Source organism: Salmo trutta, chromosome 3 (assembly GCF_901001165.1).
Source record: "Salmo trutta chromosome 3, fSalTru1.1, whole genome shotgun sequence".
Taxonomy (NCBI): domain Eukaryota; kingdom Metazoa; phylum Chordata; class Actinopteri; order Salmoniformes; family Salmonidae; genus Salmo; species Salmo trutta.
The window spans coordinates 22,314,833-22,334,949 of NC_042959.1; the positions used below are offsets into that span (position 1 = coordinate 22,314,833).

The window sequence follows — 20,117 nt, forward strand, 5'->3', positions numbered from 1 at the left end:
AAACCAAGCTGGGTCTTTTGCCTTTCTTTCTCCTAGGGACACATTTCATCCACATAGCTCATCAAATGGCATCTTGTTGGGGCATTGGTGATCAAGGAAATGTTTTCCTTCATGTTTTCTCCACTCCATTGATTTGAGTGTTCCCCCAGAGGCAGTGTCATTGACAACATTTTCATAATAACTCCTTCTTTATATCCTTATTAAGAATAATCATTATGATCCACTGTGGTGGGTCGGAAGGAAGGGTAACAGGCCACAGAGAACAGAGCTTGATGGTAGAGTTCATTTTAGGAGGAAAAGGGGAGTGGTTTCAGTCTATTTTTTTTTTGTGGGGATATGACCTCCTGCTTGGTTTGCTACATGATTCACTCAAAGCACTTAAGTAAAACCAAAAGGAAGTCTGGGATTTTAAGATTGCCATGTAATTGGAATGGTTCTTTCAACTACAGCATTGGTATGGCATTATAACGTAATTCTGTAATATGCATCTAAAAGGCAGAGCAATCGAGTTAAAGCACACAGATGTGTTTACACATGGCAATGTGGACCGCTTTCATTTAATGGACCCAGACATAAGATGTGATACAGAACTGGATGAAAGACCATCAAATTTGTCAAACTAACATGAAAGCTCTTTGTTACACTACACGACCACACATGGTTCTGTCGGGATTGGACCCACAGTACAGTACAGTCAAAGGGTTAGGCCTGGGCCTACTGCAAGATTTGGAGCATCACACATTCCAAGTTTAGCCTAGTTTTAAGGATTTCCACTAGGGCTGGGCAATATTGCCTAAAAATGTTCTCTCTAAATAAGCTGTTGTACAATTAAAGGTCAGGTACACTGCATTTCAAACAGTCAGCAATAATGTAATGAATTCAGGGTTTGAGAAATTATACTTAGGCTAAAAAAGCCTTCCACAACCATAAGACCCACTAATCATTTAATGATTTGATCAAAACCTGTTGTTTTCTTTTTGCATTAGGGTTAACTGATCTGGCTTTCAAGTCTGTCTATTAAAATTACCTTTTCGTTACAAATTTAACCTGAACCATGCATAATGCACATTCACTAATAATGACTAACTTCTTCTAGCAGGCATTATAGAAAATGAACACGTCTCGAACAATCGGTCAAGCACAATCCCACGTGCTAGTGAGTATCCAGCTAATCTTTAGAGGATCTATTTGCTAGCTAACAGTTGAATTGTTATGAACACACCCTTTTGTCTATCTCTAACAGTTTGAACAGCATGCTAGCCTGTCCACTTTGTTCAGGTGTTGAAATCAAGTGGCCTACCTTATTTCTCTGAATGAGTTGCCAGTTCTTATATAATTGTGTTTCATGCTCATTGCACATTTATAAAACACAGACTAGACAGCTAGTATAACAGTCTTTGGCTAAAATGCTGCTAGCGGTATGTGGTACCGCAATGCCGCGCACCACAAACTGAGCAATAGTTTTTCAGGAGCTAACACCAGTGTCATGGCGACAATGACGGACAGTCAACTGTAACTACAGAGGGTGGGGGCCTATTGATCAGAGGAGGCAAGCTAAATCTACCCCACTCTGCCAATAAGACAGACAGAGCTGTGACATCATGTGTTGCTTGCTGTCAGGAGCACAGGTCTTAAACATGCGGCACAGGGGCAATTTTCTGTCCGCCATCTGATTTAAAGTGTACCCTACTTGTGGTCCGATCAATAGACTAACCTTCCAGATTATTTGACATTTCATGTCAGGATAAAAATGCAGTCCTGCACTCAGTGTCCGTGTGAAAAACTCCTTGATGGGTTAAGGATAGTTAGGCTGGGCCCTTAACCAATCAGCATTAAGATTGGTTTTTGAAAGACATATCCCTGACATCAACCAATCCCTGTCCTCAAGAGCTAAATGACATGCTCTTAACTTTGCCCCTGCATTGTGACATGCTCTTAACCTCGCCCCTGCATTGTGACATGCTCTTAACCTCGCCCCTGCATTGTGACATGCTCTTAACCTCGCCCCTGCATTGTGACATGCTCTTAACCTCGCCCCTGCATTGTGACATGCTCTTAACCTCGCCCCTGCATTGTGACATGCTCTTAACCTCGCCCCTGCATTGTGACATGCTCTTAACCTCGCCCCTGCATTGTGACATGCTCTTAACCTCGCCCCTGCATTGTGACATGCTCTTAACCTCGCCCCTGCATTGTGACATGCTCTTAACCTCGCCCCTGCATTGAGACATGCTCTTAACCTCGCCCCTGCATTGAGACATGCTCTTAACCTCGCCCCTGCATTGAGACATGCTCTTAACCTCGCCCCTGCATTGTGACATGCACTTAACCTCGCCCCTGCATTGAGACATGCTCTTAACCTCGCCCCTACATTGTGACATGCTCTTAACTTTGCCCCTGCATTGTGACATGCTCTTAACCTCGCCCCTGCATTGAGACATGCACTTAACCTCGCCCCTGCATTGAGACATGCACTTAACCTCGCCCCTGCATTGAGACATGCACTTAACCTCGCCCCTGCATTGTGAAACAGTCCGCCTGTGATCAATTTAACTTTGCTCTCTCTCAAATGTAGTAAGGCTAAAAGCATACTCTAAAACAGCCTGAGTGGCACTGAAGCTGATGCCACGCAGAGTGGGTAGTCCGAGTAGTCATCTCTGGCTTTGGCAGGCTGACCCTTAATGTAGCACATCTGCAATTACAACTCACCATGTCCCCAGTGCCAGCTCCCAGTAGGCACGATTGCGCCCGCCCATGAAGCAGAACTAAACGACGGAGAGGATACATGGCATGCCATCCATTCACCAGGAGAGCGGCATGCTCGCCTGCTCAGCTTCCAAGGCCTGATCCATATGACGTGCCCGAGCAAGACATAGCCCCAACAGTCTCTTCATGATGTGTCAGCTCTCTCTATTTCTCTCTCCAACACGCTATTTCATTCTTTGTCACTCTTCTTCTTTCGCTGCTTCTCTTCATCTTTAAATGTCTCTTCCTCTTTTATCTCTATGTACAGTTAGGTCCATAAATATTGGGACATTGACCAAGTTATTATTATTTTAGTTGTCTACCACAGCATATTGAAATTAAATAATGAATGAGCCGAAAGTGCAGACTTTCAGCTTTAATTTGAGGGTATTTACATCAAAATCGTAGGAACGGGGTAGGAATTACAACATGTTTTATAAAAGGTGTCGAACTTACTGAATAAAGTCGATCTGCTATATCTCTTTTCCATCCATAAATCATGCCACATAATTATATGTCCATGGTTTCGCATTGGGACAAGTAAACCAAAGGATTTCCTAGGATGTCGGGGCTTGCCAGACACTGGGTAGTCACTAGTTACCACAGCCACAAAGTCAGAAACCCCACCTATTCCTACAATTTCTTAAGATGTGATTTTAAACCTAACCTTAACCACACAGCTAACCTTATGCCTAACCTTAACCTTCAATTAAGACCAAAAACACGTTTGCGTTTCCATGGATATTTTCGGTATAGTCAATTTCAACTTCGTGGCTGTGCTATCTGGTGGAAACCGAGATAGTCATGCTAAAGTGAGTGACTCTGGTCTCATCAGTCAGTGCAGCCTACCGAATCACATCGGTGAGACCACCCTAAAAGTGGTCTCCTGATGAGGTTTATTAAGCACTGTTGTGGACTTAGAATCAGAGCATCCAATTTTGTCGTTTTTTTTTATTAAAAAAGTGTGATTTTGAGACTGAAAATATGATTTAAAAAAATTTAAAAAAGGAAACCTGGAAAAACTCAGAGAAAATGGAATTTGGGGGAAAAAAACTAACAAATCAGGCAAAAATAATGGCCTACTAAAGATATTTTATTAATAATGTAAAATCTGAACGATATAATACTTAAGACTGATATAGCCCTTGTATTATTTCCATTTAACCTTTAAATGTATTTTTCAAGATAATGTGGGCTATTTACTTCATTTGGTCTGTTTTAATAAAATACATAATTTGAAGAACAAACATCAATGTGGCAATTCATATCTTGCAGTAAAACTGCAAATTAGACTAATATCAAGAGAAGATGGTTTAAATGTTCTCTTAGTCTGGTCACATAGGCCTAGGCGATATCCATACACTGATTTCATACATTTTCAGTCATTTAAATTGGAAAGTCAAGTCTTTCTACACAATACCGCAACACATTTTTCCATTCTGGGAGGTAAACTCAATAAAGTATTCAATAATTTCGCTATGTATTCCGGATGGAATCAAGGCATTAGAACGTACCAGAGGCCACCAAAATGGAGCTCCTCCAGTAAGACATTTAGAACCCTCCGGGGGCACCTGGCTGGGTACTTTTTCTATTTGGCTGGCTACTCTATGCAGACAACACTGCTATGTTTCTTTTCCTGTCTGGTTCTTTGACTGTTTCACTTCCTATCTTTATGTGAATTTCCTGCCTTTTTACTGTGTTATGTGTGGTTCTCTCTCGGTCTTTCCATCACACTCCATTTCTAAGCTCTTTGGCAGATTGAATTTATGCAGATTGAAGCGCTGGTGTCATTATAGCATTACCTGAAAGCCTCAAAGTCCCAGGCCATCTTAATGCCATATCTCTTATCATCTGTTCCATTCTCATGTTGCTATTATGCCAACCTGGCATTTGGTATGGCAAGATTCAATTAATGAGATACAGCTTGCCTCTTGGATCAGAATTTCAGGAAATACCTTTTTTTTTATGTACTTTAATCAATTTGTGCCACTCCTGTTGAAGAGCATCCTCCTACATGCAGATTTGCTGGCAAATTGAATGGTCATTCACTTTACAGAGAAAAAGGTTTTACGTAACACATATTCTGGGGGCAATTAGGAGTCTTTCAGCACTGGGCACTCTCCGAGTTCAGCTCTTTGTCTTGCAGCTTGGACCAAATCCCATCCAAGGCTGTGTGAAAGAAAGTAGCTCTACTAAAAATAAGCACTTCATTCAGTACTAGCATTTTGGCTGCCTTCCCCTCGGGGGAATCGAGTACCTGCAGGGGTTCTGTCTTATATTCTTTAATACCACACTGATGTGGAACACTATGCAAAGCTTTTTTTCTGGATGGTTCAAATACAACCGTCACAAGGGGAGGGGCATGAGCCTGTACCTCAGACTTAATCTTGGATTCTCCAGCGTTGGCTTAAAGTCGAGGAGAAATTCATGTGTAGGCCTAGTTAGTTATAAACTGCATGGAAGAGAAGTGTTCTGCCTTCAAACTGCTTTGAAAAGTGGAGAACCGTGCCAATGAATTGTGTCTGCAAAAAAGGAGTGGATTTTGATTCCAGCGTTATTTCTGAAAGTGAGGAGGCGGTTTACTCAACCTCCATCTGATCTTTGAGTGTCATTGCATTTGAATGGGAGGAGTGACAGAGAGTTGATTTCAGGCAATATTGTAACTCATGCATATCAGATGTTGGCAGACTGGGCTTATGAATATATGCTATATTGCTGCTGGCCTCAAGGCATAGTTAAAAAGCCTGGCAGAATAGGCCTAATGCTTATAGGATAACCTACAACATAACCCAGTCCCGTGGAAGCGATTTATTTTACAATTATTTAACTAGGCAAGTCAGTTAAGAACAAATTCTTATTTTGATTTCATCCATTTTCGTTCTGCCTTGTCAGCGCGGGGATTTTATCTTGCAACCTTTCTGTTACTAGTCCAACGCTCTAACCACTAGGCTACCTGCCGTCCCATGGTGATGGTGGCACTAAAGGATAGAGCGATGGTGGGGGGTTTTGGCATTTGTGACCCAATTCAGGAAACTAGGCATATGTCGCAAGTCACGACTTCACAGGAGAGCAGTTTGAACATAAAAAAATATGTTTTATCAAAATCCATTTTTGGGCAGAAATGGCTTCTTGAACATGTGAACTTTCATGTGCCTTAATAACAAACTTGTATTCCATCTGTAAATACGAATAAAATTGTTAAATTATAAGCCTTGTTGGTTAAGCCACATAAAAAGTCGGCAACCTTCCCACTAGCCATGATTGGCTGAGATGAGTGGGCTGGACATGCCGAGAGATGAGTTCGGATTGGTCTGCCATATAGAAGGCTTTTGTCTATTCGAGCTGGTCAGTCTGTGTTGTTAATCAAGGTGAACGCAGCTTTTTTTTTAATGTAGCTGTATAAGTGTTGCTCTCCACTTTCTGGAGGATCAAGTTTTGAAATCAGTGGAATTAGAGTATGATAGCTAAAGAGATGGGAAAACACCTGTTTCCGGATTACCTCTTCAAACTAAGGGCATTTGTGGCATGGATCCGTGACAGGGAGACGCGTCCACCATGCATGATGATGTATACGGGTAAAATAGTCATTTTCAGATATTTCACGTTTCTAATTTTGACAGAAAGTGGTTTCATTTCAAGCTAAAGTGTACCGTTAGCTGGCTGGCTCCCTAGCTAAGGTTAGGTGGCGTGATGTGTGTGATCTTACATGTTGTTTACCTAGCTAGGTTAATTGTTTACCTAGGTAGCTAGCTACATGTCTTAAGCTTAAGTGTACAACATCTGTTGAATATGGCCGGTGTCAGTAAACGTCGGCAAAAAAGCATAATGAAATTGTTGCCAGCAGAGCTGGTTAGGCTGTTTACATGTTATCCAGAGGTAAACAAATCATCATCCAGAGCATCAAGTGTGCGCTCTGAACGCAAGGAGATGGGTGGGGCTAAAGCTTAAGAGGGTGTGAACGATGCTGAATGGGTGTAGACAAACAGGAGCTCTCTCACCGAAACACTAAAATGTCATTTTCTCAAAAGTGAGTTTACAAGTTTATAAACTTTCAAAGCCGAATTACTTTCCCATTGTTCCTCAAATACAGTGCATGATATACAATTTTGTAGCTCTGAGTCTCTACTTTTATCCAATGTAAAAAAAACTGAAATTCAAATTTTGCTACATAAGACCGAATCCAGGTGGTGAGTTACATTTGCTTTGTACAGTAGGAAGAAAATAACTTCTGCTTGGCTATTAGTCATGGTCCGCGACTCCATGTCCTCATTTCAAACAATTTATGTTCGATACTCCATTACAAATAAATGCCCTCTCTGCAGTAACACACAAAGCAAGGAGCTCATAAAAACAAAATGAACACTAACAGCTCAAAAGAAGTCGACTCAATGTAATGGGTCACCATTTATAATAGCTGTTCCAGTTGTGTCCCATCCAGAGCACCTTCAGTGTTGACTTGACTTTAAATACAGTATGGCAAGACAAGCCAAAGTAGTCACAAATCAACTTGACCAGATTTAGGCCTAAGTCATCCGAAAGGAAAGTAATAACTCCAAGCACCTGTCCCAGCCTTTGTTGGTGTGTGAGTGACTAGTTTCCTCACACTATCCGATTCTATGATTATCTATGATTATCTTCTTGAAGTTATTTAGTCAATTGGTTTGGCAGTATATCACGACCACAGTGAAAACTATTGTGTTATTTTGATATCAACGATGTAGTCACACCTGCTCCTACACAATGGAGTGGCAATACAGTGAGGGAAAAAAGTATTTGATCCCCTGCTGATTTTGTACGTTTGCCACTGACAAAGAAATTATCAGTCTATAATTTGAATGGTAGGTTTATTTGAACAGTGAGAGACAGAATAACAACAAAAAAATCCAGAAAAACGCATGTCAAAAATTTTATAAAATGATTTGCATTTTAATGAGGGAAATAAGTATTTGACCCCTCTGCAAAACATGACTTAGTATTTGGTGGCAAAACCCTTGTTGGCAATCACAGAGGTCAGACGTTTCTTGTAGTTGGCCACCAGGTTTGCACACATCTCAGGAGATATTTTGTCCCACTCCTCTTTGCAGATCTTCCCCAAGTCATTAAGGTTTCGAGGCTGACGTTTGGGAACTCGAACCTTCAGCTCCCGCCACAGATTTTCTATGGGATTAAAATCAATTTTTATGCCATTTTTCTCGTAAAAAAGCGATAATATTCCGACCGGGAATCTGCAATTAGGTAAACAGCCGAAAGAAAATATATCACTGGGTCGACTCGGGCACGCGCCTAAGCCCTTTGTCCTCTGATCGGCCACTTGGCAAAGGCGATTATGTGTTTCAGCCTGGGGCTGCCTCGACATCGTTCAGGTTTTTCCCGGGCTCTGAGAGCCTATTGGAGCCGTAGGAAGTGTCACGTTACAGCTAAGATCCTGACTCTTCAATAAACAGAAGCAAGAACAACAACACCTTGTCAGACAGGCCACTTCCTGCATGAAACCTTCTCAGGTTTTTGCCTGCCAAATGAGTTCTGTTATACTCACAGACACCATTCAAACAGTTTTAGAAACTTTAGGGTGTTTTCTATCCGAATCAAACAATTATATGCATATTCTAGTTACTGGGCAGGAGTAGTAACCAGATTAAATTGGGTACGTTTTTTATCCGGCTATGCAAATACTGCCCCCTATCCCCAACAGGTTAAACAGCGGTTGACATGCTTCGAAGTACGGTAATGAAATATTTAGAAATCTTTTGTCACGAAATGCGCCGTGCGCATGACCGTTATTTACCATTGGGATAGTGTCTAGAACGCACGAACAAAACGTCGCTGTTGGAACATAACTATGGATTATTTTGGACCAAACCTACATTTGTTATTGAAGTAGAAGTCCTGGGAGTGCATTCTGACGAAGAACAGGAAAGGTAATCAAACTTTTCTAATAGTAAATCTGACTTTGGTGAAGGCTAAACTTGGTGGGTGTCTAAATAGCTAGCCCTGTGATGCCGGGCTATCTACTTAGAATATAGCAAAATGTGCTTTCACCGAAAAGCTATTTAAAAAAAATCGGACATATCGAGTGCATAGAGGAGTAATGTATCTATAATTCTTAAAATAATTGTTATGCTTTTTGTGAACGTTTATCGTGAGTAATTTAGTAAATTGTTAGTAAATTCGCCGGAAGTTTGCGGGGGGTATGCTAGTTCTGAACGTCACATGCTAATGTAAAAAGCTGGTTTTTGATATAAATATGAACTTGATTGAACAAAACATGCATGTATTGTATAACATAATGTCCTAGGTGTGTCATCTGATGAAGATCATCAAAGGTTAGTGCTGCATTTAGCTGTCTTCTGGGTTTTTGTGGCATTAAATGCTAGCTTGGAAAATGGGTGTCTGATTATTTCTGGCTGGGTACTCTGCTGACATAATCTAATGTTTTGCTTTCGTTGTAAAGCCTTTTTGAAATCGGACAGTGTGGTTAGATTAACGAGAGTCTTGTCTTTAAATAGCTGTAAAATAGTCATATGTTTGAGAAATTGAAGTAATAGCATTTCAAAGGTATTTGAAAATCGCGCCACAGGATTCAACTGGCTGTTACGTAGGTGGGACGAATTCGTCCCGCCGGTCCTAGAGAGGTTAAGGTCTGGAGACTGGCTAGGCCACTCCAGGACCTTAATGTGCTTCTTCTTGAGCCACTCCTTTGTTGCCTTGGGCGTGTGTTTTGGGTCATTGTTATGCTGGAATACCCATCCACGACCCATTTTCAATGCCCTGGCTGAGGGAAGGAGGTTCTCTCCCAAGATTTGACGGTACATGGCCCCGTCCATTGTCCCTTTGATGCGGTGAAGTTGTCCTGTCCCCTTAGCAGAAAAACACCCCCAAAGCATAATGTTTCCACCTCCATGTTCGACGGTGGGGATGGTGTTTTTGGGGTCATAGGCAGCATTCCTCCTCCTCCAAACACGGCGAGTTGAGTTGATGCCAAAGAGCTCCATTTTGGTCTCATCTGACCACAACACTTTCACCCAGTTGTCCTCTGAATCATTCAGATGTTCATTGGCAAACTTTAGACAGGCATGTATATGTGCTTTCTTGAGCAGGGGGACCTTGCGGGCGCTGCAGGATTTCAGTCCTTCACGGTGTAGTGTGTTACCAATTATTTTCTTGGTGACTATGGTCCCAGCTGCCTTGAGATCATTGACAAGATACTCCCGTGTAGTTCTGGGCTGATTCCTCACCGTTCTCATGATCGTTGCAACTCCACGAGGTGAGATCTTGCATGGAGCCCCAGGCCATGGGAGATTGACAGTTCTTTTGTGTTTCTTCCATTTGCGAATAATCGCACCAACTGTTGTCACCTTCTCACCAAGCTGCTTGGCGATGGTCTTGTAACCCATTCCAGCCTTGTGTAGGTCTACAATCTTGTCCCTGACATCCTTGGAGAGCCCTTTGGTCTTGGCCATGGTGGAGAGTTTGGAATCTGATTGATTGATTGCTTCTGTGGACACGTGTCTTTTATACAGGTAACAAACTGAGATTAGGAGCACTCCCTTTAAGAGTGTGCTCCTAATCTCAGCTCGTTACCTGTATAAAAGACACCTGGGGGCCAGAAATCTTTCTGATTGAGAGGGGGTCAAATACTTATTTCCTTCATTAAAATGCAAATCAATTTATAACATTTTTGACATGCGTTTTTCTGGATTTTTTTTGTTATTCTGTCTCTCACTGTTCAAATAAACCTACCATTAAAATTATAGACTGATCATTTCTTTGTCAGTGGGAAAACGTACACAATCAGCAGGGGATCAAATACTTTTTCCCCCTCACTGTAGCTAGACTGAAACACTAACTGCACATAATGATAGGCTCTGAATGACAGACAATGTCAGAATAATTGAGATCTATTTGTGCTCATATTACATAATATGCAGTTTGAGCCCAATGGACAGAATGTCCACGTTAGTCACTTAATACTCTTTGTCAGCCTGTTTCAAGATGTGGCCTTATAGACTACTTCAGATGGCATAAAAGTAAATTAAGTCTATAAACAAAGCATAATGTAAATCATAAAACATATACATGAAATGGCTCAATAGGGTGCAGGAGAATACATAGGCCTACTAAGCTACGTGACAGAGTGGCACTTTGCCACGGGCGTTCAGCTGGCATTATGTTAGGCTATGCCCATGGCTGTCTTGGAGCATTACCACGCCATGGGCACCACAGTCACCACAGTGACATGACTGTTTGTGACAGGCATAAATACACACCAGACAAACAGCTCCATACATCCAGCCCACTCGCATCTTGACTTCCTGTTACGGTAAGCAGAGCTATAGATACAGATATTCCTACATGTAATGGGGTGATATGCAAGTGACAGATGTTTTGAATGCAACCCACTCACAAAGGAGCGTTATCTGAATGTGAAGAGCAACAGACTGACATGGACAGGATGAACCATAGTAGGACTTTGATGTACAGTACTCAGGAAGTAGGCTATTATCGCCATTTCAGACGCACAACGCAAAGCAACTGGGAAAAGGGGGCATGTTGTTTTCAGTCAGTAAATAAAGAGAAAATAGTGACGGACAAAGATGCATGCTCCAGCTCCATATGGATGGATGAGTCATAGCCTCATATTTGTAGCTTTCTGCATAGGCTACGTCTCACTCAACAGTATCTTATACATACTGTTACTACACTTAGTAAACAGTACGTACTGTAGCAGGGCCATTCATACATAACCATGTTGTCCTGAGAGGATCCGGCAGAGCCAAGGGAGGGGATCTTTGTGAGGAGAAAACCACAGATGATGCCCATTTACAACGCCATCTGTGACCAATCTCTGCCCCTCTAAATTCCCCATCATCCCACAGCTGCCGTTCACATTCACAAAAACATAACTGCCATTTCAGACACAGCACATAACTGCCATTTCAAACACAGTGCCTTGTAGTGCACTGCAGAAGCATGACACACTGTTTGTAGTGTAGTGTATCATGTGTGAAGTAGGATTAGGCCCTGCTATCACCTAGGCCTATACCAAGAGAGCTAAAGAGGATATTAGTGTTAAAACCCATTATCTGTTATGGTTTAAATACCAGGCTCCTCTTCCCTAGTATGCTGTAAGGCCAGGGGCTACTGATACATAACACTTTCTCCTTCCATGGGTTAAACCAAAAATCCATCATGTCAACAGAAACAATGTATTCTATAGAGACACTCAATACTGGGATTGAAAGGTGCTGCTTCTCTCAGCGAAGCACCTCCAGCACAGTGGAAATATGGTTTGCTAAAACCGCTAAAATGCAGTAGTTGCCTCCAAACTCTGTCTCAGTTCACACTTCATATTACACGATCCGTGCAGACATATGCAGGGCAAAAAGAGGGAAATCAAAAATAGGTGCATGTGTTTCCCTGGCAACTGTTCCCTAGCCTTAACTAATGCCCGTTTCCCGCCGAAGCGCTGTGTCCATGGAGTCAATATTACACCTGTCATAGCTACTTCGGGGAGAGGGTATTGCAAGCAAACGTGGCGAATTGAGCCGTTGATGAGAAAACTTTCTATTTGTCACAGAGCACTTTTCAACTGGGATTTGCATGGCTGTAGTTAGTATAATCCCTCTAGCCTCACACCAACAGACTTGGGATGACAGCAGGAACTGCATAAGAAAATCTTGTCTCAAGTGTAGGGTGACTTATGTTACATAACAGTACTATTACCATAAGTCAAATGGTTTGAAATGACAGCAAGTGGAGGAACAACATAGATTAGTCATTTGCTTTACTGGTTCTATTGCTGTGTGACTATGTGTGGGTGATGTGCATGTGTTTGGCCATGTGTCGGATAGCCTAGCGCTTGGTTGCGTGAGTGGGTGGGAGTGATAGACAAGTTGACAACTGTTGCTATATTGCTAATAACAGCTCTTACAGGTTGGCAGGCAGTAAAGAAAAGCTGTCATTAACAACTGAATGATAACATCTTGTAGTTTAGCAGTGTGATGTAGGCAATTCCATAAATCCTAACAAAATGGATGTTTTGGAAATTCGACCTTATCTCTTGCAGTTGTAACAGCACCAGTTGGTGATGGAAAAAAAATACTAGTATTTTTTTATTTATTTTTTATTGTCACATACTGTACACCGGATAAGTGCAGTGAAATGTTTTGTTTTACAGGGTCAGCCATAGCAGTACGGCGCCCCTGGAGCAAATTAGGGCTAAGTGCCTTGCTCAAGGGCACAGACAGTTTTTCACCTTGTCGGCTCGGGTATTCAAACCAGAAACCTTTCAGTTACTGGCCCAACACTCTAACCGCTAGACTACCTGCCGTACTATGTAACTGTCACACCCTGATCTGTTTCACCTGTCTTTGTGCTCGTCTCCACCCCACTCCAGGTGTTGCCCATATTCCCCATTATCCCCTGTGAATTTATACCCGTCTTCTCTGTTGGTCTGTTGCCAGTTCGTTTTGTTCGGGAAACCTACCAGTGTTTTGTTCCCCTGCTCCTGCCTGTGTTTTGCTCCTGTTTTCTAGTCCTTCCCGGTTTTGACCATTCTGCCTTCCCTGACCCTGCCTGCCGTTCTGTACCTTACTGGATTATTGACCCCTGCCTGGCCTGACCCTGAGACTGCCTGCTGTTTTGGACCCCTTGCACCCTCTCTGGATTATTGACCCCTGCCTGCCTTTGACCTGTCGTTTGCCTGCCCGTTTTAGATATAAACGTTTTCTTGAACACTGTCTGCATCTGGGTCTTACCTAAAAACGTGATAGTAACCAAGAGAAGACTGTCACAGAAGTTAGGGTTTACTCTAATGTGCTAGGGAGGAGGACACCCCCTAACCACACCTTTGCCAGTGCAAGAAATGTTTCCCTTACCATTACTAAGACATGGTGGGCTCCCCTACCAGTAGTATCTGTTGATTCCCACCTGAACTATTTGGCCTTCAAATGGGATATTTGGCCTTCGAATGGGATATTTTGGAAGTTTACAGCCCTGATTGTTGATTTTGGAGCCCTGGCGCATCACCAAGAAATGAATAGAGAAAAACAGGGGGTACAATAGATGTTATATGGCATTAAGAAATCAGTTTTGGTTCAATACATTTCTCTCTCTGAAAATTGCACAATGCCACACTAAGTTTTATGGCAGTCACAACAGTGTTACAGGGAAGCATAGAGGCTGGTACACTGTGTAGCCCTGAAAGTCCCACAGGGTTTTTCCATAACAGCCTGTCCCCTCTAATCAAAATAGGCCTGACAGATTGCTGGATTATCATGCTAAATCTCCATGCGTGCATTATATTGTCCCAATTAAATTGGCGAACACGTGGCTATACAGTCAAGGCAATTCAGTTCCCCAGAATTAAAAAAAAGTTAAACGTAAGATGAATTTGAAAGAAATGATGGAACCCCCTACAGTAATATGTCTGGATGTCTAAAATATATTTAGCTAATTGGTCACGCACACAGTCTAATTCATGGTCATATAATTCATTTGGGTGTTCAATTTAACATTCATAGAACCTTTTTAATGCACTGTCCAGAAGAAGCCAGATTTTACCATGCAAACCTCATTATCTCTAACATGGGATTTCAACTTTCCTTATAGATTTCTAGGTATTACTGCACTGTTGGAGCTAGAAACAAGAATTTCGCTGCACCTGCAAATCTGTGTAAACGACTAATACACTGATTTGAGATGTGTAATAGAACCCAAAAGTTCAATTATATCCACTGAACAAATTGAACATGTATTCCATTGAGTAAGTGAGTTTGAGCTATATCAATTAGTGACTGACAACCCTGTAAACTAAAAGCACAGCAACATATGGCATTCCAGATTATGGGATTACCTAATTAAATCTGTGATACAGGGAGCCACTCCTAACCTCCAGATTTACCAATTGATTATGAACACAGATATAGGGTAGTCTTGTCTACTAACACCTCTATTCAAGTGACCACCCAATACTCACTTTAAAGACATCTTATTTGAGTATATGGAAAGTTAGTCCTAATGCATTCAAATTTAATTGGTCAAATGGACCACCTCCCAACCCATTTTATGGCGTTTTCTGGTGCATTGGGTGCTCAAACTATTTAATGGCCCGTGACCACATGATGCACACAGTCAGCAAGAGGTCAGTGACATTTTAATTATGTTGACACAGGCTCTGGGCAGTACACTATAGACAAAATACTGCCTTCAAGTATACTGTCGGTTGTGGACACATACTGTACATGTCTTTGCATGAATGAATTTAAGGCACAAGATAAATATTATGCAAATAAAGACAGTTTTAGGGATTTGATGGGCATGTTTTGCATAAACCAGTGACATATTCACAGCAGCCAAATACATCAAGTGTTTCGTGGCATGACTTGAAAATCTCATACAAAATAGCTTATTTTGCCATTACCAAACATTACAAACGACAAATGACAGTGTTGACGCTAAACGAGGAAACGCTATTACGAAATCTTAAGGGACAGCTCAATGGGCATCAAAACAACATTGCACTAACGATGCCTTACCTTCAGGGAAAGGGTTGGGCTGCACAACGTATAGAAAAGCGTGCACCATGTGGAACAGTATCCCTATTACTCCAGGTTCGTAATAGGCGAGGGTTTTGTAAACTCCCTGGGGCACATAGCCAAAATCCAACTTTCCCGACGGTGGTTGATTTCGGGGCTCCGGCTCCGTTGCTTCTTGCTGGAATTCACTGGATGTTAATAGTCCCCAAAAGAGGAGAAGGAGCCCGGTTTTCCACATCGTGTCAAGACGCTCTACCCTTAATGTACGGGGTTAAAAATATCAAAAGGGAGAGATAGTCTACAAGGGTGATGGTACAGAAATTTCGCTAACGTTAGGTCAGTATCTCTAGAGGTGGAAATAAAATGGGAAGGGGTGAGCAGTGGGACTGCAGGTTAAGTCCTTCTGTCCGGGGAAGAATTCGTGATTATCATCGTTTCCACGGTCAGTGGTTCCTCATACCGCTCCGTTCCCCTCCGAAATGAGACCAACTGACAAGTTGGCTCGCGCATCTGTGCGGGAGAGCTGCTGGAAGGGTTGGCTGCCTGCTGCTCAGTGCTATCCGGGATCCTTTGGACGTTCTTACCCAAACTCTAACCCTAACCCTTGTCTTAATTATTTTAAATGTCAACTTCAATCAGGTAAGGGACGTCCCAAGGATCCCATATAGCACATATAGTGCGGAAGCGCGCGCATTCGGTCTACTGACTGTGGGAGCCCCGGGAAACAGTTGGTCCAATGGGAAGCGCTCCGCCTGTCGGGGGAAGGAATACTGGAAGATTATCGTAGAAAAGATGGAACATGACCTTTCATTTGTTTTGATATGTAGCCTAGTAAGATGTAGGCACTCTTTCATTCCTTTAGCTGGTTACCCTAATACTCTTAAAGAATACATTTTTTTAGAACAGTTTTATTGCACCAAATGAATGCATAATCTCCAACAACCATGGAATATGTATTAAGATTAAAAACATATGAGTAGACTATTTTTGACTGTATAGCCTACCAATGGTGTAGCCTACCCATGGACCAATGTCCTAACCTACACCCAAAGTGTCCACTTTCAGATAAACAGATGCCAAACTGTCTTGAACCCCCCCCCCCCCACCTCTCTGCCCCCACATCACAGGTGTTCAATGACCTCCCAAACTCTGACCCTGCCCCCACCTCCCCACGCCTCGAGGGTAGACACAAGATACCTTGAGACCACAGCCCACAGATCTAGAAGCACTGTGATTGGTGGAGCAGAACCCAGGTAGGCTCACACCCAGCGTCCCCATGCACAATGCGGTCCTTGTTGATGTCCCAGAACGGGGCAGGGCCCCTCTGGACAGGCTCCATGTGGGCAGGGCTTTGATCAGGGCTACAGGACTCCATACTTCAGCGCATTCACAACACTCATTAGATCCGCACTGAGAGAAGCAAACCAGATCAGGTGAATGAAAAAAGCCTTTGAATAGGGGTATGTGTTCTATTTCAAATGTGGTCCCTAAGTAGGCAAATACAGGGGGTCAATGTTGTGTAACTACAGTAAATGTTTTTTTCTTCACATCAGGTAAATGTGGAGATGTTGTCAGTGCTCTGCTGCATATGATATGTAGATTAACAAAATTTAGGAAATGTCCAAAACGCCATGTTCATAAAGTGGGATTGGTTATGTACAGTATTCAAGTTGTTTGAGGGAATTCCTGCCAGAAGACTCCCACTGGTCCACTGGAATGAGAAACAGTGCAGTCTTTGGCAGATAAATGTACACTCATCCTTTCATGTTGTTTAGACAATATTCTACACTGAACAAAAATATAAATGCAACAACTTCAAAGACTTTGATTTTGCTGAGTTAGTTCATATATGGAAATCAATCAATTTAAATAAAGTCATTAGGCCCTAACCTATGGATTTCCCATGACTGAAATAAAGTTAAGCATCTGTTGGTCAGATTCCTTAAAAACAAGCTAGGGGCCTGGATCAGAAAACCAGTCAGTGTCTGGTGTGACCACCATTTGCCTCATGTAGCGCGACACATCTCCTTTGCATAGAGTTGATCAGGCTGTTTATTGTGGCCTGTGGAATGTTGTCCCACTCCTTTTCGATGGCTGTGCGAAGTTGCTGGATATTGGCGGGAACTGGAATATGCTGTCGTACACATCGATCCAGAGCATCCCAAATGTGCTCAATGGGTGATCTATCTGGTGAGTATGCAGGTCATGGAATTTTATTCAGCTTCCAGGAACTGTGTACAGATCCTTGCAACATGGGGCCGTGCATTATCATGCTGAAACATGAGGTGATGGTGGCGGGTGAATGGCACAATGGGCCTCAGGATCTCGTCACAAGATCTATGTGCATTCAAATTGCCATCGATAAAATGCAATTGTGTTAGTTGTCCATAGCTTATGCCTGCCCATATCATAACCCCACTGCCACCATCGAGCACTCTGTTCAAAGTTGACATCAGCAAACCGCCCGCCCACATGACGCCATACACACTGTCTGCCATTTTCCAGGTACAGTTGAAACCGGGATTCATCCGTGAAGAGCACACTTCTCCAGCGTGCCAGTGGCCATCGAAGGTGAGCATTTACCCACTGAAGTTGGTTATGACCCCCGAACTGCAGTCAGGTCAAGAACCTGCTGAGGACGGCGAGCAAGCAGATGAGCTTCCCTGAGACGGTTTCTGACATTTTGTGCAGAAAGTATTCAGTTGTACAAACCCACAGTTTCATCAGCTGTCTGGATGGCTGGTCTCAGACGATCCCGCAGGTGAAGAAGCCGGATGTGGAGGTCCTGGGCTGGCATGGTTACACGTGGTCTGCGGCTGTCTCTTTGAGAGAAATAAGCTTTTTGTGTGTATGGAAAATTTCTGTCAAAAGTTTGGACACACCTACTCATTCAAGGGTTTTACTTTATTTTCTACATTGTAGACTAATAGTGAAGACATCAAAACTATGAAATAACACAAGGAATCATGTACTAACCAAAAAAAGTGTTAAACAAATATCAATATATTTTAGATTATTCAAAGTAGCCACCCTTTGCCTTGATGACAGCTTTGCACACTCTTGGCATTCTCTCAACCGGCTTCATGAGGTAATCACCTGGAATGATTTCACTTAAGAGGTGTGCCTTGTTAAAAGTTAATTTGAGGAATTTCTTTCCTTCTTAATGTGTTTGAGCCAATCAGTTGTGTTGTGACAAGGTAGGGGTGGTATAAGATGGTCCTATTTGTTAAAAGACCCAAGTCCATATTATGGCAAGAACAGCTCAAATAAGCAAAGAGAAACGACAGTCCATCATTACATTAAGACATGAAGGTCAGTCAATACGGAACATTAAGAACTTTGAAAGTTTCTTCAAGTGCAGTCGCAAAAACCATCAAGCGCTACGATGAAACTGGCTCTCATGAGAAGTGCCACAGGAAAGGAAGATCCAGACTTAGGATAAGGATAAATTCATTAGTGTTACCAGCCTCAGAAATTGCAGCCCAAATAAATGCTTCAGAGTTCAAGTAACAAACACATCTCAACATCAACTGTTCAGAGGAGACAGAGTGAATCAGGCCTTCATGGTCGAATTGCTGCAAAGAAACCACTACTAAAGAACACCAATAAGAAGAGACTTGCTTGGGCCAAGAAACACGAGCAATGGACATTAGACCGGTGGGAATCTGTAACACGTTTCCATGTGTTACTTCATAGTTTTGATGTCTTCACTATTATTCTACAATGTAGAAAATAGTAAAATAAAGAAAAACCCTAGAATGAGTAGGTGTGTCGAAAAATTTGACTGGTACTGTATATATTACATCTCCACCACCACTAATATGTTTCCAGCAAATGTTGCCTTCTGTTAAGTAACACAAATTTCAACAGTACATTGTCAAAAAAACCCCACAGGAAACAGGAAATCCCCAAATAGCCAGAATAAGTGTGACAGACAACATGGTTGCGGAAAATAAACTAGCCTTCTTTCAATGTTGCACTAAAGTCCTGCTAAACTAGTGACCTTCAGGGGCCATTACAATACAAACTATAAACTAGAAGACTGCTTCTTGGGACACTAAAGACATTTGTCAAAATATATCAATTGTTGTTTGGCAAGGCAACAGAGTTGAGGTGATGTGCTATGTTTACCCGATGAGCGATTCTGTTCATTCTTCACAAAATAAGACAAACACACACATAAGCATGTGGCTTATGCAGTTTGAGTCAACATCTTGAGGATCAACACAGCATCTTTATCAGGACTAAAATAGATTGTCATCCATAATCGTTGTGTGCAGTTGTTTTCATATGATGAACATTAGCCTAACCTCAGCTGAGTCCACTAGTCTTGTACAGTCACAGCTGAGTCCACTAGTCTTGTACAGTCACACTCTAGGACAGACAGGTTTCCAACTAGCAGCTATTTGGCCCCCCAAATTCTGAGGAAAAAAAAAAAAAAAGAAAAGAAACTGCATATTTTTTTTATTGTTGAAAACAAAAGGACTGTAAAAACATCAGAACATCAGCTACAAGTGTTTTGAATTTTGTGGTCCAAAGTTTTACCATGCATAATAGAGATGTGATCGTATACAAATGGAAGTAAAGTTTGAAATGATCGTTTTAGTCAAATATATCTGTTTGGTCTTCTTGCTGTCTCCAAATTATTTGTAATTAATTTCTGGCCCCTGACCATCCGCTCAATAAAAAAATTGTCCTGTGGCTGAATCTAGTTGATGACCCCTGGTCTAGGACTAGGGTTGCTCTAGCGTGAGATTATACATATACCTTGTCATCACTTGTCCTGCTCCAGCCAGACCACTACCAGAGGACTGCATACCTCAAGCCTGAAAGAGA

General features: G+C 42.1%; 1 protein-coding gene across 13 annotated transcripts in view; it reads right to left on the reverse strand.

Moving 5' to 3' along the window:
• Positions 1-20,117, reverse strand: part of prom1a (prominin 1a) — a 120,750-nt gene that overhangs the window by 100,381 nt on the left and 252 nt on the right. For 12 of the 13 annotated variants that reach the window (XM_029726711.1, XM_029726705.1, XM_029726707.1 and 9 more), the window contains exon 1: positions 15,282-15,875. The exons of the other annotated variant lie outside the window; for it this stretch is intronic. In XM_029726711.1, coding sequence (XP_029582571.1) covers positions 15,282-15,519 — 238 coding nt within the window. In that variant the 5' untranslated portion in view covers positions 15,520-15,875. Of the gene's footprint in view, positions 1-15,281; positions 15,876-20,117 lie in introns of those variants that run through there. 13 annotated transcript variants of the gene reach the window in all.